The following is a 26,346-nucleotide window of genomic DNA, read 5'->3' on the forward strand; positions in this document are numbered from 1 at the left end:
GTTGTTCAAGGTGGAAACAAAGCTGTCAGTAGCTCCTGAAGGGAGAAATCATTAAGACAGGAGGAAGGATTTTTCTTTGAGGTAGTGACAAAGAAGTGCTGAAGACACAGAATAGCAGCAGTGGCAAGGATGAAGAAAAAGTTTCTCTCTAGCGCCACAAAATGAAGATTTTCTTTTTGATATTAAAGTCAGGCTTAAATGATCTCCTCCACTGCTACCCCATCTGAGCTGTGCTGCAGGGTTTATCTTCACTCATCAGCCTCCTGAGGAGAGCCAATGAACGGAAGGCAGAGCTGTTCAGTCTGTTTCCTCAGCGTTCGCCTAGGCTCTCAGCACAGGAAGCCTCCTGCTCTCAGAGTCAGAAGGAGGAACCTCTCCAGCTTTGAGGAGCCAGGCAGTCAGGAGAGGAGTGGAGAAGGTTGGGGGAAGAGAAAACACTCGCCTTGGCTGCTGAGGATGCGCTGGCAGGCAAGAAATATGCCCCATGACCACAGCTAGGTTGGCGGTGGGACGGATGGAGTGACGGAGCCGCCTGAGCCATGAAAAAAGGAGCTGACATGAAGATTGCTGGAAAGGCTGCGTGTATTTTCGTGCTGCTCACCATCACCAAGCTCACAAGAATAACGGGTGAGTCTAACTGTTCTCTGGGACTGCTCAGCTGTCAGGGTGGAAGAAAGGGAAATGTGCACAGATCTTTTCTCCCCGTAAGGGCTATGTGTCATGTTATGACTTTCTTTAGTTGTTAAAATTTACGGAGCACAATCAAAACATGCTTCCCAAATATCTGCTCCTGCTTTTCTTTTCTCAGTGGTCCCAAGGCTGCCAGTCATTATCCCTGTGACTTCTATACAGGCAATTATTTAGTGACTCGTGGCTATAATGTACCGCTAGTCACAGATAGCCTATTTACTAAGACCACTAAATCCACATCCTCTGAGAAACTGATCCATTTGACCTATTAAAAATATGCCCAGGAAGGCGTTTGTGAACGTGAAGCTTTTGGCCATGAGGTTTCTGCTGAGGAGAGCTGGTAGACACTACGAAACCGGGCAGGGATCTCGTGTCTTTCTTAGGAGCGGTGGAAGATCACTGGTGTGCTGACAGCCAGGAGCAGTTTCTGCAATTTCATTCTGAGGCTAACGGGAACGATTGCTATCAAGCACGGTCAGGGCTTTGGTGCCAAAGATAGTGACATTCCTAACCCCTTCTGACTCTGTCTGTTAGTGTAGTTGGCTTAGTTTTAATATATTCTAGCTATGACAGTTAACGTCTCCTAGGTTTTTTTTATTTGCATTTCTTGAGCTTGCGCTATTTCAGATGCCATGCGGCAGTCCAGGGACTTGCTCATGTAATTAGGGATTTGAGCAGCAGTTCCAGAAACCTAAAATGCCAGATAGGGACATCTCTGAATAACACGTAACGTGCTTATGTCCATTACTATTACGGACAAGTAGAATTAAGCTGCATGGACATGAAATATTTCATTCCACTCAGACAGAAAAGAAGATACTATCCTTAAAGATATTAAAATATACAGATATTTTTTAAGTAAAATGGATACAGTTATTGTCGTCAGTGAGGGAACACCTGCCTGTAGTGCGTTTGTCAGATCAAACGAGATCAAAATGATAACCTCAGTGCCACACTGAAAAAAAAATGAAATCTTCACATACTTTTATTAAACTCTGCATTAGTAGACTCACAACAGACACACTAGAGGTTAAAAACAAACAAACAATCAAAAACCATTCCCTTCCCATGTCCCCATTCTTCCAGTAAAGAAATTATCTCAGAAGAATACCAAGGAACTGTCTCAAGGTAATACACACAGGTTATGGTATCATCAGAGACAGTCTATGCTTTTGAGTACAGCTGCTCAAAAAGTAAAGGAGTATGGACATGTCACAAACTGTTGAAAAAAATGGGGGAGACAAAGGAGAATCCTACGGGCAAAATTTCTTTTTAAAATGGGACTTTGCTGGAAATATATATAAAATATATATATATAAAAAAATATATATATAAATATATAAAAAAAATCTAATGCCAAAGAAAGTTCTTTTTCTTCTAGAAGACAATTAGATTTTAACCTCTTGGTGTCTTGAGTCAATGATATTCCCCTTCAAAGAACACACAAAAAAGATGCATTAAAATCTAACTTCATGTTTGAACCTCCCCCCTCCGAAACAAACAGCACACTTTTGATGGGAAGTTCTTAGCTAAGGCTGTTTTTAAACATGTTTCCTTCAATATTATTGTGACGGTTCTCAGCAAGGTGTAGTGACGAGGTTTTTCCCTTAGAGATCACAGGCCAGATGTGTTAAGATGATCTAGTGTGTGTTCTCTATCCAGAGAAGTTTAACATTGTATGAAGTTTGAAGGAACTATGCTCCCCTTCTGAAGACCAGAGCAAGCTACCGTGAATGAAATAAGGTCATGCAAAAACTCTTGTGCATAACCAGGCTTTACATGTGTTAATGTTTTCCTTAACATATCTTTAATATGTTGCCTCATGTGCCTTGGTCAGTTTTTACAGCTGAGGAAGGGGCAGCAACTTCATGATTGTTGTGTCTAGATCCGTCCCCAAGCAGGGCTGGACAGTATGCTATGGAAGCTGCTGGTGCACGATCTGTACTACCAACCCTTCTATAAGAATCCTCATAGGAGGATTTGTTTAACTAAACAAATTATTTATTTGTTTAACTAAACAAATAAGACACCTTGTGGTTGTGTGCATACTCCAAAGGAAAGGGGATAAGGGAGGGCAAGTTTTTCCATAGGAGGTTCATACAATTAAACTCTTTTTATCGGAGTAACATTTGCAATGTTCAGCTGTGTAAGTCCTGGATCTGTAGTACTAGTCTGTGACAACAGATATGACAGTGTGCTTCAGTGGAAGCACAAAGAAATCTGATGTCAATAATGAGATGTGATTCTCTATGTTAGCTCAATTTTACCAAGAGTAAAAAACTGAAAACAATGGCATTGCCTCAGTGCTGAAATTAGAGTGTACAAGGTGAATAACAGTGCATTAAAACTTCAGAGCAACCTGTCTGTAGTACAATTTCACCCAGATACCTAACTTTCTTGAATGCAACTGCTTTCACTTAGCTTCTTCCCTTAAAAACAAACAAACAAACAAACAAACAAAAACTTTTAAATTCTCCTTCACTAGTGTTAGTAGACTAGCGTGTTTTACTGCCTTCTCATTTCCACTGTCTTTGGGTGTTTCAGTGCCCCTGTCTCTGTTGCCTCCTATTCTAGTTTACTCTGCAATCTTGCTCCTGATACAAAAATCATAGGCTAAAAAACAATTCTGATAAATATACGTTTGTCTTTATTTCACTATTGCTCTGCTGCTCCTTTGGTTCTATGTGCTAGAATTATTTTGTCTTCTTTTACACTAAAAACACATTTTACATCACAACAGCCTTTTTTTTTTTCTTACACAAACACTTAAAACAGAACTCCGTACTATTAAATTAAGCAAAAAAAATTCTCAGAAGTCATCTAAATTGCCCTAATACAATCTTCAAAGCATGTTCATGTGACATAACATTTTACTTTGATATGGTCCAAGCACGATGTCTAAAGGTGTCTAGTTTCAAAACCCCAGAAACGGAGGAGTTCGGTTTTGCAAGTACACCACATACTCTGTGACTATAAAGCAGCTTTTCTTTAATTGGTAATGCACTTACAGATGTACATTCTACTTAATACTCGCAGCTGATATATTTTGTACACAGAGGTACAATCTTTCAGAAGAATAAAGCGTAGGGAATCTTCTTACGCTGCCTTATCTTTGTATTGAGTAAGAAAAGGCTAGAAAAAAAATTACAATGCTAAAGCTGAACACTAAGCAAGGTGTGACTGAGATTCTAACTATAGAAAAGTGAAGTCATTAGTGTGTTTTCACAGCAGTCCCTTATCTGCTCTCTGGAAAGTATGAAGAAGAGGGCATACAACCCACCTTTTGCAGTCAATGCTCTATTTTTGTTTGGAATAACAGGAAAATGCCACTTAAGCGTAAATAAACAATTTTTTTGTTGGTCTTCTCATGAGTAAGAGAGTAGAAAGTCAAATTCAGCATGCAGAACAGAGTATGAAACACTCTGTATCTCTTTCTGTAGTGGGAAGTGTCCAGAGGGCCTTAGCAGTTTGTTACACAGGGCGTCACAGTGCTACTCTGGAAGAAATACTACCCAAACCCCTTTGGCATACAGCGTAAGCCCCTTCTCCTCTCATCTATTCCAGCTCACATTCTGCAAGGATAAAGATCTACTCACCCTGCACGCAGAGGTTGCTCTAGCAAGTTCAAAGTTAACAGCCAGGGTCATATAAAATACAACAGCTTGTTAAGTCCAGTGATGATTTATTTTCAGTGGAGGGTTTGAGCAAAGGTGTTAATTCTGCAAACTAGATGATTCCAACACATCACTCAAACATTAACTCGGCCAATAGAGCAGCATACCTATCCTTTTTTCTACAAAGCCATGTTTTTTATTGAGATATAGCCCTTTTGCTCAAATACAGCCTCAAGAAAAGACCTCTAAATCACTGCATCAAATCATTTTTGCAGGCATTCTATCATGAAATGCTTCTCAATTTATTGTAATGACTATTTACATTGTTATTACATTTTGAGCTGACGGATTTTAATGATGTCTTCTTCTGTGACATTTCCCTTCTTTATATTAATAATACCATATGCTTTCTGCGTTCAACAAATTTCTTCACACACTCCTGATACAAATGCCAATACCATTATTAAGAATGCTAAACAGAATTCGTACAAAATTTGCCTGCTGAGAAACATCATCAGCAAGCTACCTTCAACCTGACACTTCCTTTCAACTCTGCCTTTTGCTTTCTCTCCTTGATACAGTTTTTACCCATCATACTTCCCTCCAGTTACCCCTCCTTTCTTTGGCTTGATTTATAATTTTTGAGAGGACACTGTATCAAATCTCATCTCCAACTAGGTGAGATTTAGCATCATTCTTTTGCCTACAAAAACAACTGTTTTGAATTACTGCTTGAAAGGACACTGAAGAAAGCTAAAGAGCACGAGAAGATCATAGAAACATTAACAACTAGTATTTGGCAACTGCAAAGGTATATTCCGTCTTGAATGTGAAGACTGAAACCTTGAGTTCTTTATGAAGTTCTGCCAGTGTGCTCAGCTCTCTGCAACATATGAAGTCACTTCCTGATATTAAAGTTTGAAATCTAGAAGAATTCCAGCCATGCTGCAAACAATTCATATTGAAAAACTAGAGTTTATAGTGAAAAAGTGTCATTTTCTGGCTGTGTTTTAAATTTGCCATTTGAGTTTGGATGAGACAGCAGAAAAGAGACTGACACTGCAAAGGACACTAATGGTGGCAGAACAGAAACGGGTTACAAGGAGAACAAAAGAAGAATTTGGATGTGAGAAAAAATGGAATTTCTGAAGATGGGAAAAAGGCCTAAATAAAATGAAATGGGAATAGAATACATTATCAAGGAATAATGACAAATACGGATAAAAGAGTATTAGAGGGAAAATAACAATAAAGCTGTAAGTCTCTTATTGTGTCCAATGCTGCCCTTTTGAAGATGCGTTGTCACTGAAAAAGCTGTGATTGCAGCTTCAAGAGTCTGAGTCATGTCAACTCAGGGCAGCTGGTTCATGTATTTCTGTCACGAAACTCACAGCACTCAAACTACTTACTACTCATCCAGTGCGCGGGGCAGATTTTCAGCCTGTACTCCGTCCTGTGCTGTTGTGGCTACATTTTCCAGAGTCACAAGCCTGCCACATAAAAAACTCTGACAGTACTTTAGCAATTTCTACCCTAGTACAAAGCCCTTCTGTTTGTTTCTCTCTCTCCTCATTCCAGACAAGCCTTGCTAAGTGGTCACAGGCACTCTGGTGGTAGAAGGAGAATGCAGAGCTCAGCCTATTGTATCTGGCCTCTTCCAAGCATCCGGTACTGCCTTTTCGATCATAACTTGCTCTGACTCATATAATATGTTAATTCCAAGATACAGTTAGTCATTTACTTGTGGTATAATCACTGTTTCAGTTCATTATACCTCTAAGTTTAAACTGCGGGGGCGGGGAGGGGGGGATGCACCAAAATGCTACTGTAGATTGTTACTGTAAGAAATAAAGACACGAGAGAATTACGTCTGAGAAAGTAAAGAAGTCTCTTTACAGTGTGAAAAAACTCTTTAACAGCTGAATTTCTAAAGAGGCTGTCATGGAACTTGAGTCATTCTGGGGGTAAGAAAAGGTTTTACTGTGGGTTAAAATCTGCTATAAAGAATAACAGAGGATGGAAATCTTTCCTACTTGAAAGGAATCAAAAGCACTTTCAAGCTGTGTAGCTGTCTGATTTTTCAGTGATTCCCCTGAAAAATTTAGTGGTTTCACAATCAAATTTTCCTGTTTTTGAAATACGTCTTTCTCCTATTACTGTGTGAAAAACTCTGAGAAACAGGAGAGATGACTAAGTGACACTGTAAAGGAACTGGTGTAACTAGTTATCCACGAGAGCTGTCAAACACACTACAGAAACCATGTTAGAAAAACAGGGCAATTTTTCCCCAAATCTTTTTTCAATTACAGTAATCTTAGCGTGACAACAGTAACCAGAACATTTCTGAAACACAAATACGAGCTCCTGGGCTGAGTATGTTTTTTCCTGAGTGAGGATACATCCACTTTCAAAGATGAAGCTGGAATCTGTCAGTGCATTAGGAAGTGCACTCAATGCACTAGAACAGAGCTTGAGAACCCCCTCAAACATCTCTTAAAATCTTCTTCAGCAGTCAAGGGAAGACACTGAAGGATGGATGACATAACGTTACTTGTATTTTAATTAGGTTAACTTCAGAGGCTGGAGTCAAATTAGAAGACTTCGATCCAAAGGCCTCCAACCCTACCTACTCATAACCTGTCACAGGAGTCCCCAAAGATAAATCAGCTTACACTGACTGAATTTATGTCAATAACCCAAATAGATTGGTTCAGCTCGGAGCTGTACAGAGCTCCCTGAAGCTGACTTGTCTATTTTCTACATCGGCATGACTGACAGCTTGTTCTCCTGGGCTCTGCACTTTCTGACAAACAGAATAAATGATTGCCATTTTCCATTGTTCACTCATTTGTGAAGATTAAGACTGAAAATGAGAAGTTATTTACAACAAATGTGTAGATATATGATTCTTCATATCATCTCTCCTGGGTAGAACTCAATATTTAGCAGGGCTGACCTTTGATTATCATCATTCACTTATCACTGCACTGAGATGAGCTTGATAGGTCACACCTCTTCAATTTTCTTATTCTCTGCAGAGCCACAGAGAGCGAGGCCTTTGCTGCGTTGGTTATCCCCTTTTTAATTTGCAGCATGCTGTTAGTTCAGCTCAGCTCAGCTCTAACATGGGATTTCACCTTTAGAAAAGAAGCCGTACAATGTACTGGGTTGTTTCCAAGCTATCATTCAAATAGATAAATGCTGACGTGTGTGGCATATATGCCCTGATTCTACGGGTCTTGAAGTAATCAGCCATCACAGAGGAAACTTTAGCAACTGACCTTCAGCCATTTTACAGAATGAAAGCACCATTCTAGAAAACACTGGTGCAGTGACTAGTCTGACTTTTAACATTTGCAGCATTGAACATTTCCTCTTTAGGAGTGGAATAGTTTTGCTTGTTTAGTTTGCTTGCACAGCAGACACAAGCCCTTTATGCTTAGTTAAATTCCTGGAGGAAAGGGGAGATGGTGTCCTCCCACAGAGCTGCTGAGCTCTACCTACAAGTGCAGGCTGGGGCAGGCAGCAGAAAGGCAAAGAAAGCAGACTGGGGAACAGACTCTTGCAAAAGGTTTCGTTGGAACAGATCCACAAGTCATAGATGTGATGGTAAAAGGGGAAAAGGAAGGGTCATGTGGAGTCTCTACGTGGCCTGAGAAGCCACTGAAAGCTGGTGGACTAGAGAAGAGGACTAGGGGAAAGAAGGCATTTTGTAAAGGCATGGAGAACAGGAAAGATTTCTTTTCAGGCCTTTTCTTTGAATGAGTATAGCCAGCAATTATGAGTTACCTAAAGAGCTATCACTTCCTAGTGTATTGGTTAATGTTCAAATGAAGCATACATTTAGAGATTAGAAGGGTTTTGAAATACTTACTGGAAGGAAAAGGTATGGCATGTCCAACTTCAGTCCTTGGCTAAACTGAGGTGATTCTGTGAGGTCCTATCAACATTTCCAAACTAAAGTAAAGCTATGGCTGACTAGGAAGAATAGGATAGGGGTGAGGATAATTTCCGTTTAAAGAACTGCCTTTGTGCTGGCTGATCCCCAGCTATTTGTGGACTCATTCCTGAGCACAAACATTTTGGTCTATCTTTAAATAAAACTAACTCTGTGGTAAAAAATAGCAAGTCCTGACATCTCATTAGACTGACTTAGCTTGAAATAGAAAGAAAGACAAATCCTGTTTTTATCAGAAACTGTTACAAAAATGGCTGTTCTTTATAAGCTCCTGTTCGGTAGATTTTTAACAAGTCTTACCCATGCCCAGTCTTAATTTGCTTGTAAACTATGATATTTTAGGTCACCCAGTTCAAAATCTTAAATTATCTGAACTTGGTACTACACTCTCGGTTTTAGAAAGCAGAGCTCCATTTTTGCATATGCTTTCTTGAGAGATTGCAAATATGCCAGACTATTTCTGCATCAGGTGATAATGTGAATGGGAGCACTGTACCCATCCACACAGCTGACAAGCAGGGATAATGAGCTTGGGTTGGAAGGGACCTTAACGACCATCCAGTTCCAAACCCCTGCCATGGGCAGGGATGCCACCCACTAGATCAGGTTGCCCAAAGCCCCATCCAGGCTGGCCTTGAGCACCTTCAAGGATGGGGCATCCACAGCTTCTCTGGGCAACCTGTGCCAGTGCCTCACCACCCTCTGAGTGAAGAATTTCACCTCTAATCTAAATCTCCCCTAACCTCTAATCTAAATCTCCCCTCTTTTACTTTAAAACCATCCATCCTTGTCCCATCATTATCTCCCTGAGTAAAAAGTTGCTCTCTGTCTTTTTGATAACCCCCCTTTGAGTACTGAAAGGCTGCCATGAGGTCTCCCCAGAGCTTTCTCCTCAGGCTGAACATTCCCAGCTCTCTCAGCCATTCTTCATAGAAGAGGTGCTCCAGCCCTCTGATCATCTTTGTGGCCTTCCTCTGGACCTGCTCTACCAGACACACATCTTTCTTGTGCTGGGGGCTTCAGACCTGGATGCAGTACTCCAGGTGGAGCCTCACAAGGGCAGAGCAGAGGGGGACAATGCTGGCCACCCCTCTGTTGATACAGCCCAGGATGTAGTTGGCCTTTGGGGCTTCAAGCATGTATTGCTGCCTCGTGTCGAGCTTTTCATCCACCAGAATGCCCAAGTCCCTCACCTCAGGGCTGCTCTCAATGAGTTCTTCTCCCAGTCTACACTCATGTCTAGGACTGCCCCAACCCCATTGCAGCACCTTGCACTTGCACATTTTGAACTTCATTAGGTTCACTGGAGTCCATTTATCTAGTTTGTCCAGGTCCCTTTGGGTGGCATCCCTTCATTCTGCTGTATTAACTGCACCACTCAGCTCAGTGTTGTCTGCAAACTTGCTGAGGGTGCACTCGATCCCAGTGCCTATGTCACTGATAAAGATATTAAACAGTACCAGTCCCAAGACAGACCCCTGAGGGACACCACTCATCACTGGCCTCCACCTGGATATAGAGCCATTGACCACAATACTCTGGCTGCAGCCATCCGGCCAACTCCTTATCCACAGGATCGTCCACCCTTCAGATCCATATCTCTCCAATTTAAAGATGAGGACGGCATGTGGGACCATGTCAAAGGCCTTACAGAATTCCAGGTAGATGACATTGGTCGGTCTTCCCTTGTCGACTGATGCAGACACTCCATCATAGAAGGACACTGGATTGGTCAGGCACAATTTGCCCTTGGTGAAGCTGTGCTGGCTGTCTCAGAGCACCTCCTTGTCCTGCATGTGCCTTGATATTGCTTCCAGCAGGACCTGTTACATGATGTTCCCAGGCACAGAGGTGATGATCACCGATCTGTAGTTCTCTGGGTCTTCCTTCCCACCCTTTTTAAGAATGGGAGTGATGTTTCCCTTTTTCCATCCACCGGGGACTTTGCCTGACTGCCTGGACTTTCCAAATATGATGGAGAGTGGCTTGGCAACTCCATCAGCCAGTTCCCTCAGGACCCTGGGATGCATGTCATTGGGTCCCACAGGCTTGTACCTCTACAGTTTCATCAGGTGGGGTGGTCTCCAACCTGCTTTTCCCTTACAGTGGGAAAATTTGCTCCCTCAGCCCCCACCTAGAGGTTTGGGGAAATGAGAGATGTAGGCAGCCTGACTGGCAATGAAGATCAAGGCAAAGAAGTTGTTGGGTACCTCATCATTTTCTATGTCTTTCATTACCAGCTCTCCTTTCTTGTTTATCAGAGGGGGAACTCTCTCCTTGGCCTTTCTTTCCTGACCAATGTATCTGTAGAATCCCTTCTTGTTCTTTGCAGCCCTTGCCAAGCTCAGTTCCATCTGTGCCTTGGCTTTTCTGATCCCATCCCTGCACATCCAGGCAGCATCCCTGTGCTCTTTCCAGCCCACATGTCCTGCTTCCACTGCCTGTGTATTTCCTTCTTACAGCTCAGTTTGACCAGCAGGTCCTTGCTCAGCCATGCTGGTTTCCTGCCTTCCCTGCTTGATTTCTTATACATGGGGATGGAGACCTGCTGTACCCTAAGAAAAGCATCTTTAAAGAGTTGCCAGCTCTGATCAGCTCCTCTGACCCTAAGGACAGTATCCCATGGGGTCTCATCTGCTAGGTCTTTAAACAGATGGATATTCACTCTTCAAAAATTCAGCGTCCCCTCTTTTTAATTTGCCAGGCTCATATCCCTCAAGATCACAAACTCAACAAGGGTGCTGTCACTGCAGCCCAGACTGCCTTTGATCTTAACCTCTTTAATGAGTTCAAATGAGTTGAAAGACATTTAAAATGATATTGCTCTAAGACATAAATAAAAGCTTACAACATTAAACAGGCACAAGACTGTCACTTGTCGTCACTATTTGCAAACATTAGTTTAAAAAAAAACAAACACCAGCCCCAACACAAAGTCTGTCTGAAGGCTTAGGTTTGCTTAGTTATTTTTAGATGAGGTCAGCCATCCTGATGGTATGACTTGGAGCTCTGAGGCACTTGGCAGTGCTAAACTGGCAGAGGAAACAATTTGTTTGCCAGTTTTTGGAGACGTTCATAGAACTCCCATCCAGAACTCATCATGAGACAAAAGGCTTCTTTCAGTTCCTCTCCTGGTAAAATCATCTGAGTTTAAAACATGCATCTCACATTTTCTTGCAATGTCATATAGAAAAAAAAAAAAAAAAGTCATTTAAATACAGTGCAACCATGTATCACAGAATACTGTTGACAATTGAATTAAGAAAACAAGCATTTGTGAGGCTGGTGGATTTGTGTATCAGAAGATAATGTAAATAACTAGCACTTTTCATCTTCAGCAATGCTTGCAAACACTAACCAATGAATGCTGGCAGTAATGAGCAGCAGAAAGCTAAGTATTATTTCCTTTCTTTAATAAAAATGGGAAGTGAATGGTTTCAGTGATATACTATCCCCACATATTTGTCCTCTTCTAGCAGAAAACAAACAAATAAACAAAACCAACAAATTATCAGAATTACACTCTGATTTACATGTTGTACAGCTGGAGTAACTAAGATTTTACAGCACTATACTGTGTACTGTACTATGGGGCAATATTGCAGCTACATTTCCTACCAGAATGCAGGAGCTAGGTCTAGATTTGGAAAGGTCTTCACCTGCATGATACTTAATCCTCAAAATGAAAAAGCAAAAACCTTTAAGGGAATCTGTAAGTAGCTAAAATGCAGTGAACTGTGTTAATTTTGCATGTTAGAAAACATTTCCCGAGAACTTAGTTAAACAGTAGGAAAAGTGGTCGGGCTGGAATGGTTCGTTCACGTGGGCTCCAAACACAGAGGATTTGGATGCTGACCTGCTAAACCCAGTGTGCAAGAGCAGGATATCATCCTCCAGGATCTGTTTTATCCACTAAGACCCAGAGGGAAACGTTGATAGTTTTAAGAGGGTAGTCTGTAATACACTACCAGCTCCACAATAAACAGCTGTAATACCAGATGAAGGACAACATGGGATGAGCAAAGACAGGGCCTCCCTCTGGAGTGTAACAGAGCTGACATTTCCCTCTGAAGCACAGGCCAGAACTCCAAGGCTGTGAGTGACATCCTTGGGCACCTTTTCACACATCCTTCTCCTTCTTTGTCTCCTCCAGGAAACAGAATGGCAGCACAAGCGGGTCACAGCGCTGTGATGACCTGCCCTCACAGAACAAGAGCAACTATGGTGACGTGGAAAATAAGCCCCAAGATAGGAGGCCCTTGCACCTTGGGATTCAGGGCTGATCAGAACCTGGTGAACAGAACAAACTGCAGTGACAGCGTGAAAAGTGAATTCAAACCAGAACAGTTTTATGCCCTTGAGATACAGCAAGTGGGAATGGCTGATGAAGGAAATTACAGCTGCGAACTGGTAAATCAGGAAGGGAATTTCCACGAGATGTACCAGCTGACCGTGCTAGGTAAGGGACTCCTTCCTCATTTCTCTCTTCTCCAAAGGACCACCTCCAGCCCCAGACAGACAAAGCTCCTTGTGGTGGTTTTACCGTGCTGGGCAGCTAAACCCCACAACCACTCTCTCACTCCCCCTCCTTTAGATGAGGAGGGGGAGAAGTAAAGCAAAGAACAACTCACGGGTTGAGATAAGGATAATTTAATTAAAGGGAAATAATTATAATAATTAAATAAAGACTACCATGAACTAAACAATTTAACTAAGGGGAAATAAAAGGGAAAGGGGAAAAAAGGGAGGAAAACAAACAAACAAAATAAATGAAAGCTATATGGAAGTGCAGAGGAAAGAAATTACTCTCTACTTCCCACAAATGAGCGATGATTGACCACATCCTTGAAGCAAGGCCTCAACGCATGCAGCCGGTGTTCGAGAGGAGGACCGACGTCTTCTCAACGAGAGCCCACCCCTCCCCTCTTCTTCCTGTTTCCACCTTTTATTGCTGAGTGTGACACCACATGGTATGGAATATCCCTTTGATTGGTTTAGGTCAGCTGCCCTAGTGATGTTTCTCTCCTCACTTTTTTGCCCACCCCCTAGGAGGGTTAGAGAAAGGCCCAATGCTGTGCCACTGCTGCTCAGCAGTAGACACAACACTGGTGTGATAACACTGCTGTTCCAGCTACAAGTACAGAGTACGGCACTGTATGGGCTGCTGCCGGGAAAGTTAACATTCCAGCCAGATCCAGTACACTCCTCTCCTCCCGCACAGGAAGAAGCGTGCACTGAGAAGAGGAGCTTTCTCAGTGGCACAAATGGTCACGCAGTCATTTAGTAGCTCTGTTTCTTCCCTCTCCTCATTTGCCAGAACTCCCTTCTGCTGGCCCTTTCTCCCCCACAGAGTTACAAGTGATGGGTGTGAAGCAATCCCCAGTACACTACAGGAGTCTGCATGTGCATCTTGTTTTCCTGTAGTCACTCACTAACACGCTACTTTAATATGACAAAAACACAGCAGGGCAACACTTCCAAGTACTGAGCTATTCGATCAAACACGGGATGTTGTTACAGCCCCAACTCCTGCTAGCCTGGCATTCAAATCCATTTTAAGCCACATGCATAAAGGCTGGTCAGGACAAAAGTCTGATTCAGCCCTGTATTCTGGGCAATTCCCCACCTCCACGTCCTGAGGCCCTCCATGCCTCCTCTAATGGTACATGGCTGTGGTAACTCACCTCAGTGTGGGAGAGGTGTCCAAAATGAGAAAAAAAAAAAAAAAAAAAAAAAACCTTTGTCCTTGTCACTTTGGCACACATTGCTGTGACGGGATGGCACCTCCAACCTGACTCTCCTCTTCTCATGACGTTCCTTTTGGGTAAAGAATAAGAACAGCCTCTGCCAACTGCAGCAACCCACACATCTCCCCTTCCTGATGTTTTTCAGTGCCCCCAAGGCTGTCCCTGTACTGCGAGAACCACAGCAACCCCGTGTGCGAGGCAGCGGCGGGGAGGCCGGCTGCTGAGATCTCATGGGTCCCAGAGAACAACTCCACGACTGAAATAGACAGCCACGACAACGGGACAGTGACCGTGCTCAGCAGGTTCACAGCACACAGCACCAACAGGAAGACTGTAACCTGCAAGGTGTACCACGCAACTCTGAATGAGACCATGTCCACATACTGCTCCTCACGTAAGCTCCCCCTTGTGTGTTCAGCATTCAAAATCCTGCCTAGCCCTCTGTTCACACTCTTGCTCTTTCTAGGAAGAATAATCCATGAAAATTATAGAAACCTTCAGTGAAATCCTATATAGACAAGAGTATCGTGCCCTACCACATGTGCCAAGAAACATCACCAGCTCGTTCATGTTCCAGATACTATTTCCAAATGGTTTCTTCCCTAAAAGGGAAGTACATTACTGTGGTAGTATTCTTTTGGTAGTGGGAAAGTTGCAGTAAGCAGCCTCAAAGCAGTCCTGATCTTATTGTTAACCACATGGAAGCAGAACATCAACAAAATTTGTTGAGATGCAACAGTAAGATCTCCTGCTTAGATTGTGGTAAGAGAAAGAGAACCATCTCTTGTGTGGCTAGCAGGAACAAACCACTTAATTCTCAGTAGGGAATGTCTGACACTGTATGGCATTTGGTTTCTTCTTTTTGGTTTGGATTTTTCTTCTTGAAGAACTACACATGAATTGTAATACTAGTATAAGCTGTGTCCTTGCAAGGGGCTCAGCTGTGACTTAGTGAATAAATGTCATGGGTATCCACTGTGGGATTTGAGGGATCTGTTTTTTTCTCTGACACAGACTATATTTGCATTTCTCAGACTGGTTTCATTATTGACTTTCCCTTCTGCCGAAAGGATTTATATTTATTTTACAAGCATGTTGAAAATGTATATACTAAAGCAACTTTAAACTTATATTGAAATAATAAAGGAAGGTAGCAGTGAGAAGACATAATTAAGACTGTGCTTTGTCTTTAGCACAGAGTGACCTTATCCTGTATATAACCATCGCTCTTGGTTTCCTGATCATTATCACCTTCATGGCTGTCATTTACTATTTTAAGCTCCATGGTTGCAGGTATGTACAACAGAGTGCTAAGGAAAACTTGTCTTGTGCCAGCAGAAATCTTTAAGTACTATTTGTGTCTTGAAATCATGATTCTGTCGGTCTGTGCTGCTATGAGTAACTGAGTTGACTACATCAAATATTTGTACTTTATACTGCAGACACTGTGCGTTGCACACATCTTTACTGAATAATGCCCCGAGTAAAATATAGATGGTCAGAAATTGGCAGGGAATCCTCAATGCATTGTCTGCTACACTGAATGGGAGCTCTTCATTCTGACAGGAAAGCAGCAGAGCAAATCTGTTCTTCAGGTACTGTGAGAGCCTGTCAGTGTCTCTCTTGGTCAGACCAGGGGAACGGTTCTCTGCCTAAGAAGGTCCTTCAAGTGTCAGAGCATTGGCCAGTGCTATCCTGCCATGCCACTGGAAGAGACAGCAGATTTTGTCTCTGTTTATGAAGAAGCTCCCTGGGTGAAACTGGACTCTAGCCCCTTTTGGCTTTGCCGTGGAAAAGAAAGCAGTTCCAAAAAAATAAAAAAAAATAAAAATCATTTGTGTAGAGAAAGGCTGAATTAGCATCTGTACTGAACACCTCAGATGTGTTCTGTCCCTCCCCTATTCCAAAACTGTTGTTCTTCCCAACCTTCTCCCTCAAAGATGAACAATTAGTTCAATACAATTTCAGCAAGGGGGAGTTGAACAACCTTCCAGAGGATTTTGATTTTAACCTGCTTCCACTCTGCATTTAAGCTCCCCAAAACATCAGAAGACACCCGTAAAGAAAGCCAGGGTGCTTCAGGATCAAAAGTCACGGACAGAAAGACATTGGAAGATTTTTAGGCTTTGCTCTTGATAACAAGAAAGAAAAATATTTCATAGGCTTGTGATTAAAGAAGCTCAAAAGACCCCTCAGCAAATTCTAGTATGGAGGAAGAAATTTGCTTTAATGCTTATTTTCTTTTTTACAGACTCTGTCACAAAACCAAACCTCCCGATACTTCTCTTACACATTCGTTAGAGGTAAGGAGAACGATGCAGATTAGACCATAACTAAATCAGGGATCTTGGATCAAGAAAACATGGTCAATAAGAGAAACCATTAGATTTTTACTCTTTACTTTCGGCAGGTGCTACTCTGTCTTATATGTTTGTCCTTAGCTTTATCTCAGTACAAAACAGAGACTATCATTACCATAATCTTGACTTGGAGCAAACATTAGAGGCATTTTCCAACAGCAAAGATTTCAGTAACTGCCATGCTTTATCTTTGTAAGGAGCAAGTCCCACCACATCCCTCTGCTCATATTAGATACACTGTCCACAACTGCTGTTCAGTGCTCAGTAAGAGAGACAATCTTATGGGTTGGGGAATATTAAGAAAACTATTAGGAAACAAAAGCATTAAACGACAAAATTAACAAATCTAGAAAGAGAAAAAAAAATCTCTCCCAATGTTCAGAATGATAATGTGCAAATTCTGAAGGCCAGTCTTTATTTTGTGTGGTCAAAATGCAAAAAGAGCCAACTGTACTCAAGACAAAGCATTTCATAAAACAATGGAAGGAGCTCTTATGTCCAACATGGGAGATATTCTTGAATTCCCTGTGGTGTTACATGCTTCCCATGTAGCTGAGAAATTCACTCATCAGCTCTGTATCTCTGTTCTCTTCTACCAAATAAAAATAACAGCATTTCCGTGTAGGGAAGCTGAGACATTTATGTTGTGAAACATCTACATTGTGCATATCCGTGTACCTGCAGCACATAATAGGCTCAAATTCTGTCACCAACTTAAAAAGGAGCTTCAGTTTCTATTTCTGAAATGACTTAGTCACTTCTAGTTATTTTACTTCTTCCTCTTCTGCTTCCCTACCTCTGAATTATTGCTGACAGTTGCGTTAATGTAAACTAACTGGTTAAGTGCCAGTGTTCTTGCTGGCACATCACAAAACTTTCATTAGAATATCTTTAGACTGAAATTGTAGACTGATGGAGGAATCACTCCGGGTCAAGACCCTAGTATGTGATTTGCTTTCTAGAGAAAGAGATCCTAATACTAAATTTTCTAGGTGAAAATAAGTGAGTGAGAAGGGAAAGAGATGGAAGAGGAAAAGAGCGCACAAATCAATACTTTAGTGTTATCCATCAAGTCTTTGAAAGAAATAGCAATACAGCTTCTTTGGTAGAAAAAGCAACAGATGATGTTTTGTTTTGTTTTATTTTGTTTTGATTTGGTTTGATTTGGTTTGGTTGGTTGGTTGTGTGTGCATTGTTTTGTTTTTTGTTTTTGTGGGTCCAAGAAGAATAAAAACTGGTGCATTATTTCCCAGTTACATTCTTCAGTCCAGATGAAAGGCTTGCAAAATCTTGCCAAATTAACCTACTTCCTGTATTCACACTTTTTGGTTTTGTTTTGCTAGGATGACACAACGGAGGTGGAACCTTATACTACTTATGTGCAGAAGGAAAATACAATTTACAACTCAGTGTCAGATCTGACAGGGGGGCAGAATCTTCCATGTGGACTGTCAACAGCAAAATGAGTGATTCAACAACACTGGAAAAGGGAAGAGACACTTTTGTAAAAGACTGGTCATAGAAAGAAAATTCTGAGAGGATTTCTTCAGATTCAGGGGCAACATAGCTCACTAGGTCTCTTTGAAGACCTATGCTTATTGATGAGTCTGCACAGTTCTTTCTTCCCATTTTGCCTTTTCCTTGGGAAAGCAAACAGGTTTCCTGTTTTTCCTTGGGGAACTTTGACTGACATCAAGCTATAGATTTTCCCGGAAAAAAAAAAAAATGTTGTCATCAGTCTTCCCTTTGCTATTCTTCAATTGGAGATACTAGTTTTGTCAGTCACTTGTAGGCATTACTTTGACACATTTGACACTATCTTGCACAGACTTGGGAGATGGGAAGAGTGTTTAAGCTAAAATGAAATGCTCTCCAGGCAACAGACACTTTGTTCTAATTTACAAATGACTCATATAAGGGCTTTGAGTATGGATAATCACAAAAAAGTTTTAACTGGCAAAAAGTATCTGTAGGGAAGACCTTTCATCTCCCAGTTCAGAAAATTGAAATGAGTGATGAATTTATAAGTTCATCCACTATAAAAGAGACATCACTAGTATGTTGAATTCACTTGTTAGGTTTCTATTCAGTATTTCCACTAAACATGTTCATTAGGTAAGTCAGATTATTGTTATGATTACTTTTCCCTAAGATTCTCTGAAGGCAGAGTATTCCTCTCTTTCTTAAGAGTATTGGCATTAAGATATGGTAAAAAATCATGTTATTCAAATCTGGTAAGCTATTTTTAACAGAAACTAACAGCAAATATTTCACAACAAAACAAGTTCAAATGTATCACCTACAGCTGTGCAATATTGTACAAAAAGGATAACATTCCTGCTACCTGTTGTCATATTTATTTTTACTATCACAACTGAAGATATTTTCATGAATATGTCTAGATCTTTTATTGATATTTTTAAATGTACTTGCAAGCTCACTTTGTTGTATGTAAATTAGCTTGTATATCTTAATGTGTCTCATGTTAAGGTGACTTCTCATCTTCCCAAAATATTCTTTGGGAATAAGTCAAATAAATTGTTCTCTATATACTAGTGTTTCTCAAACGTTTTGAATTGATGCCTTACTACCTAAATTATGAACTGGCTTTACAGTAATAATAAAGAGATCCATCTGTAAACTTCTGTTTACTGCCTCTTATTTCACTATTTTAAAATACCGACTGAGTACCTGACCTGATGGTAGGATCAGAAGAACTGGATTTTTCCTTTAGACCATAGAAATCTCTTTGCCACCCATTGCTAGAGCTCTCTTTTGAGATAGCCTCCTGAGAGCTATGACCTAGTGCTTGCAAAACAGATTTTTTTATTTGATTGATGTTCCTTGAATGCATTGCTCATGTAAACTGATATAAATGGTTATTGAGTCTCACTCTACCAGATATGAAACAGACACTTTTATCCAAGAGTTCTCTGCATGCAAGTATTGCTTTTCTCCATTTCTGCATGTCATTTTGAAATGGAAGGGATCAAAGCTCAAAAACATATTTAGGGCACTGCATATAAATCAGCTACATAGGTACATATGGAATATATTAAATTTATAGGAGTACAGTACTTGCTAACCTGCTGCCTAGCTGCAGGGTTTTGAGTTCCTTCACAGGTCCATTACACTGGACTAAACATGTTTGATTCAGACCTAGATTTTGCTAAGTTGCTAACTGATTTTTTTATTTTTTATTTTTTTTTGTCCTCTACTTTGTTCCACAGTCAGGTCTGCTACTGCACAGTTTGAGGAATGAGTCATGTAGGCTGTTGCTGGTGGCATGCATGTCTCCTAACCTGAAGCCCAATGCTACCAAGTGGCTAGAAGGCCCAATCAGCCAGCACAGCAACTAATTCTGCAATTTCATGTAGGTAGGAAGGCCACAGTTTCTGCAGCTAGGTGATTAGCAAAGTGTAGGATGTAGCCAGATCCTCTGCAGTAAGTTGGCAGAAAATAGGCTTTTGCCCATAGTTTGTGACTATGGTAAATGCAAGGTGTCTCAAGTTCACACACATACACAAATGCTCTTTCTTCCTATCAGCATAGGAGGTTTAGAGCAGAAGTTCCCTTTCTGCATTCCTCTTTCTCTATCAAGGTATGTGCTACTTCTCTTTTCAATGTGCTGCTACTGTTCTGCGGTCATTCTCCATGTGAAAGTGCTGTGTTGGCTGTCTGTTAGTGGTCAGGTAAGCCTGCCCTCTAAACTCCTCAGCATGTTGCAGAGTAATAGGAAGAAAGTCAGCAGCTTTTCAGCTGCTCCAATGAACAAATATATTGGTTTGGGCACATTTGATCAGTATATTTTATTTAATCTCTAGCTGCAACATTTGCTTTTGCTCAATTTCAACTCTCACCTTCACTGCTGTATTTTATCTTCACACATCCACTCCAGTCTCTTGACAGTTTACAACTGCCATTCCTGCTCTAATCAGGCAGCTAATAATCATGGTTCTTATGAATATACAGAACCCTGAGCACTGAGCTTGCATGCACAGCAAGTCAGCAGATCGTGTGCTGCTCACTGAAGTGCAGCAGAGCTCCTCATGAAGTCCAGCAGACCAAGGGCCTGTTCTTTAAGATGGCACTGGTAGTACTAAAGAATGGATGCACTACAAATCCTGATGACCTCTGTAGACTTCCTGGTTCAGTGTGTGATTGTTCTATAGTTCTGCTCAGTTTACTTTTAGTTACTAATCAAAAAGACTTCAGCATCTTTTATTTTCATCCTCCTGGCAACAGAAATTTAAGTTTTGACATTAGAGCTGGATTACTTTCACATGAGCATTGACATAGCCACCTACCTCCAGTTGTAGGAGGGAGTGCCTTATATGTATCTAGAGAATAAGCATGTTTCCTTACACAAATCTAGAGAATGAGCATATTGGCAAGGGGATGCTAAAGAAGTAAGTTTCAGAGAACATTTATTGAAAGAAATTCAAAAATTTGAAAATTTTTACAAGCAGTGTAAGAACTGATTCATATTCAACTCATAAGGGAAGAGAAGTATGCAATGCATTTAGTCATAACTAGAAAGAAAGCTCCAAAAATACATTTTTACAGAAAGAAGCTACTCAGTCAGACCAAAACCAATTCACAGAAAATACTGAGCAAAGAATTTTCACTACCGACTGTATTTCACTAGTGAATATGTCAGAAAGGCTTCCATAGCTTAACCTGCTCTCTCTGGCATTCACTACTGAGAAATCATCTCTTTCTGACAGACAAACAGTGACATAGATCTTTGACCACGTGTTAAGTTTAAAAACAATTACAGTTGTGCTTTTTCTCATTTACCTCAGATGGAACACTCCTTGGTTAGGAAACTGCATAAACGTCTAGAAAGATACCTCATTATTTTTCTTCATGCCCCAAATAATGTCTTTGTTTAACTTTTGCAATGACGGGTGTTCAAGACAAAATGACACTGCTTAGGGTGTGGTCATACTGGAATTACTGCTCGAGATCGAACTGTCTTGTCATTTCCTTACAGTCCCCATAATCTGCCTCTGTCAGCATTGCCCTTCGATATATGTGTAAAACTGTAAGCATTACAAGACAAATGCTATTTTTAGGTTATTTTTTTTTTTTTTTTTTTTGCAAGCATCTTGTATGAAGGGATCCTAATCCAAAACTAGGGCTCCAACACAGTGAACATACAAATAATACACAGTATCTGTAAACTGAGTTAGATGGGAAGTCTGTTTGCTGCGTATTATGACTTACGTTATCCAGTTTGCTCCAGAACACATCTTCTTTGCATACAAGCTTTCTCACTGGCCACTATACATGAATCTCACCATACAAAAAAAAATGAGAATTCACACCTGCTTCTGTCTACCACGAATTCCACTTGGAAGTAGGATCATTTCGCAGCTATTGCCTGCAGGTGCTAATGCTACACAGCAATCTTACAGCCTGAGTCATCAAACTCAGAACATTGCATTGCTCTAATAGTTTTCATCTTTGGAAGAGAATATTCTTATCACAATGTGTACCAGTTCCAATTTTCTCACATTTAATCTACTATCTTCAGTCATTATTGTCTAGGTGTTTGTATTAGCTTTACCCACCACTCACCTGTAAAACAATTTAGGAACAAGACCACTGGGAGGAGATGCACATAGTCAGCTTTCTTCTGGCATTATCAACACACTTGCTGCATAGGAGCTTTTAAATGGAGGGCTGCACCCCAAGTGCTCTTGAGGAGCTTGAGGCTGTGCCCACTCAAGGTACATGTTGTTTCTCGATAAAATCCTGCAGGTTTACTGCATCTTACTGAAGTCAATGCACAGCAGAAGACCTAAACCTCTAGGCTGAAGGCTCTTCTCCCTTACAGGCTGTGTTTATCCAGCTGAAAACCCAGGCATTGTCCTGAGGCTGTAATAAAACGACCTTCTAAGATGAATTAGGATGAAGTGTTGCTATTGTTAAGAGGAAATTTGAAATTGAGGCTGATATGCAAAATGACTGTAGTACAGTATCTAACAAGAGAAGTTCTTTTGATGCCCTACTTTAGCTTCAGTTATCTTGATCTTCAGCCTCCCACAACTGTTCAGGAAGGCAGAAACTCGTATGTCACTGTGGTCAGTTGTGGGAGAGAAAGGAAAGAGGGAGTTCACAGTCTTGCTGCACAAAGTTATGCATTTGTTTCTTCTTGATCAAACATCCTAGGGTTTTTCCCTTCACCTCAAAGCCTCTCCAATTTTTATTTTAGCTTAGTATTTTCAGGCGATATATCCTGGGAATAAGGAACATTGCAGCTATATCCAAACAAAAACGGCTATTTAGGAACATAAGGTAAGACCTAGTATGACCACTAGATGACGGTTTCACATCATCCTATGAAAAACACTGCCATAGGAGAAATACTAGTTATCTGCATACTCTCTTGCTGGATTTGGGATTCTAGTGATTCTTTTTCTTATATGTAGAGTTTCATTTATGACAGGGAGTTGCATCTTTCTGTGCATGACACCATTGAGTGATAGTGGCATATAAGGTAATTCTAAGGAAAATTAGCAAAAATAACACAGTATAAACCAATGAGCCCATTCAGAAATGGCTGGTGATATCTCTATGGTATACATTAATTTAAGTAGGTTCTGTGGGGATAGAAAAGAGAACAGGGAAAAGCCAGTGAGATATCTAGGGCTGGAGGAGTGAAGGGCAAATTGTGAAAAGGGTGGAGGAATTAACGAGAATTCAAAGGAGTGCAGTTAAGGGCAGGGGTTCCTCTACTGTTTCAGCACTCCATCTTCTTAGTGGGAAGACTCCTTCTCCTTTTTATTATAGAAATCAAAATCCATCTACAAGCTGGGGCCCACACCTTTCAATTTAAGGGGAGGAATAGCAAATGAGTTAGAGACCACTGCATACCAGCCCAGTGGGTGACTCATTGAAACCTGATGGAAAACATGATAGAGAAAGTCTGCAGTGGCCACACTTTCTACTGCCATGAAGTATTAAGCTGGAGAGGTGCTCATAAGCGAAGGGGAATTGATGCTTGCTCTGCCTTTTAAATGTAGGATGTAGGCATTCCCACCCTGCTATATGCATGGTCTTTCTTTCTTGAGAAAGCCCTACAAAACATAGGCAAGAATTTCTGATCACAGGCAAACATAAGCATACATACCCAGTAGGAAAATTTGTTTCACCAACCCTTTGCCCTTTCCCCTGTATCTTTATGGCTCTGTCACAGAGAGAACCGTAGACCAAAAACCTTTTAAAAGTTTGCATCCTATCACAGTCACACATGTTAATCCCCTTCACATTTCTCCCAAGTAACCACCTCCAGTCCCCAATTCAAACCACCCATCTCTGCTTAGTTTCTTTCTTTCTACTTTTCTGCAAGCACTCAGACCTCTTAATACTGATTAAAATCTTAAAAGGTTCTTGTCATGTTATGGTCATGTTACAGATACATTGCAAGGGGCTGAAGATGTGCACTTGGGCTGTACGATGTGAAAAGCTGTATATTCAAACACAAAACAGATGACTGGGTCTGGGGTTGCATGACCCATCATGCTCCTTGGCATGCTGGTTCAGGAGAGGGAAGTAGGGGTGTGTAAGATCCCAGCAAAGAACTGGGTTATCCAGCCTAGCTAGTCCTGTTATTGGTAGGACCAAGAGCATAAATCTGCAGTAGGAAACTTAAAAGAGCTTATAGACGTGGTGCCTTATAGATGAATAACTGTAGGAACATTCTTTTTAGGAGCGTTTACCACTGGCTGCAGTACAGTACAGCTGTCTCCTTACTACTGCAGGACCCACATTGTAGGAGAGCAACTCAGCACATTACAGATCTGCTGACAAGCTAAACCTGATGTAGGGGATATCCAAACCAAGAGGATGCTGCAAACGTAGGAGCTGAGCTGTCAGTGCCACAGCACAGCAGCACAGGAGGTAATAAGAAAGAGAGGTGTTTTTTTTTAAAAAGCTCTCTGCACCTCATTGACCCAATGAGGTTGAAGTAAGTAGGCACTCCTGGCTCTCTGGACTTAGTATTTTAAAAGCAGTCAGAACACTGGAGGAGACTAATACTGCTTTGCCTGTTAGTAACACCTCCTGGCCAGAGATCTTACAGTACTTCACCATTACTTATATATTTAAGTACATTAGTCCCCTCTGAATTATCATCAATATTTCAAATAGACAAGAAAATGAAGGGAAGTGGAATTCAGTGATTCGCCCACAATCACCCAGAACAACATTGTGTCCACTAAAAGGATTAGGAAAGAAAAGAGGAAAGAAAAATAATAATAATAAAAAAATGTATATAAAATAGACCCTCAAATCTGCCTTAAATAAAACTGACAATACCTTTAATAAACATAGGTAAATTTCTTCTCCTCTAGAAGTCCCACTTCTCCCATAGGTAAAACAGGGTTTATGACACTGACCTACTCTGTGCAGTGCATGGTCTTCTAGTTATTGCAGATACTGTGTAGAAAGTAAGCATGAATTCTGTCATCAAAGTGCATCCACCTCCAAGATTGAACACAGCTAACTATGAGAACTGTTAATCCATTTAAGAGTTTTAGAATAGAAAGTGAAAACTGTAATATCAACTTGAAACTGCCAATCTGGGTTTAGATAGGGAACTTGCTCTTCACCCCTACCCCCTATATTTCCAACATGTCACAGAAGTGTGTATACCATCCTCACAGAGAATAATACCGAGATTTTAAGGGACAACATTTTTATGCCATTCGGCATCTGATTTCAGATGTCACCTTACAGCAAATCACTGTCTTTTGTCCATTTATTAAGTAATACTTTCCATAGCACACTTTTTTTTTGTTTGCTTGTTTGTTTTCCTGTGGTCTCCTCACTTCATGCTGACCAGTGCCCAGCAGTGTTTTAGCTGTACAAGCTGATGAGCTCATGCCCTGAAGTGGAAAGGTTACACAAGACTCAGCTGCTAACACTTCCAAGGCTGAAAATCTACTAACACTGCCACGTGTATGCAGGGGTGGGAGAGTGGCTTTTAAAAATAAAAAAAATAAATAAAAAAACCTGCAAAAGCAATGTATAGCACTGGGACTTGGTTGCGCGTCATCTGTTTTCATTTACCATTTCAAGCTCTAGTGCACCAGCTGAAAGTAAACATTATTTCTACTCTTTATAACCATAATCATAACCATAGATCAGAACACAAAAAATCACTCAGATGACTGCACGAAAGTGAAAGAGATTGCAAGACACTAGCTCTAAGGAACTAAAATGCACTGGGATAGCTCAAAAGAACTCTTAAAAATTATTCCAGGTAAATATTATATCCCTCCTTGCTTTACTCCTCACGTCATCAAAAGCAAGAATAAAATCTCTAGAAGGAGCAAGTTACATTTAGGGGATTGAGGAGAGAAAGTTTGTAAAAATTTCCATGGTGGTTTTTCAGCTTCTAACCAGATTCCATTAACCTTATTCATCCCGTAAAGGGAGCAAATCTCAAGTCACGTAGAGTCCAATATATGACTGCTTAATTGCTTTTAATGCAGGAGGATTTTATTTCTCATGCCCTGGCTAAAGATTAAAAGAAAACTATTAGGGCAGGAGGTGGACACCAAAACGTCTGTTGATGCCAGCTCTTTTTTCCCCTTTTTCAGACTTTCATCCAAAACATGCTTACTTTGGCAGCCTACCCAGAGGGCTATGAAATCATAAAGAGCCACTGTCCAATTCTTACCTCTTCAAGACAGTAGACCAGATCTAATCCCTGCAAATTGCAGTTATTTTGATCAAAACTGTTTGGCCAAACTATGAAATCTCTCTCTCTCTTTTTTTTTTTTTTTTCTTTTTTTTTTTTTCCCCTTTTTTCTTTTTTTTTCTTTTTCCTCTCTGTTTTATTTCTGTGAGCAGGACCTGGAGGGACTCTGGAGACAGACTTTTCCCAAAAGCTTTTGGGGCTATTCTTTCCTACCTGCCTTTTAGTTACATAAAGAAAAAGGGGTGGGGATTGCTGGGGAGAGAGG

At 40.9% G+C, this 26,346-nt stretch overlaps 1 protein-coding gene across 1 annotated transcript; it reads left to right on the forward strand.

The window, feature by feature from the left end:
• The first annotated feature begins 405 nt into the window (after window positions 1-405).
• On the forward strand, window positions 406-18,169 carry LOC116499741 (cell surface glycoprotein CD200 receptor 1-A-like). Its single transcript, XM_032204575.1, has 6 exons — window positions 406-627; window positions 12,416-12,721; window positions 14,155-14,403; window positions 15,203-15,302; window positions 16,261-16,312; window positions 17,713-18,169. Exons 1-6 carry the CDS (start codon window positions 540-542, stop codon window positions 17,833-17,835), a joined length of 918 nt encoding a protein of 305 aa, XP_032060466.1. The 5' UTR covers window positions 406-539; the 3' UTR covers window positions 17,836-18,169.
• Window positions 18,170-26,346: the final 8,177 nt, after the last annotated feature.

Source organism: Aythya fuligula, chromosome 1 (assembly GCF_009819795.1).
Source record: "Aythya fuligula isolate bAytFul2 chromosome 1, bAytFul2.pri, whole genome shotgun sequence".
In the NCBI taxonomy this organism is placed as follows: Eukaryota; Metazoa; Chordata; class Aves; order Anseriformes; family Anatidae; genus Aythya; species Aythya fuligula.

Coding starts and splice junctions, on each gene's coding strand:
- LOC116499741 (XM_032204575.1), top strand. CDS start 540: ATGAAAAAAGGAGCTGACATGAAGATTGCTGGAAAGGCTGCGTGTATT. Junction 628..12,415: donor CAAGCTCACAAGAATAACGG/GTGAGTCTAACT, acceptor TGTCTCCTCCAG/GAAACAGAATGGCAGCACAA. Junction 14,404..15,202: donor GTCCACATACTGCTCCTCAC/GTAAGCTCCCCC, acceptor CTTTGTCTTTAG/CACAGAGTGACCTTATCCTG.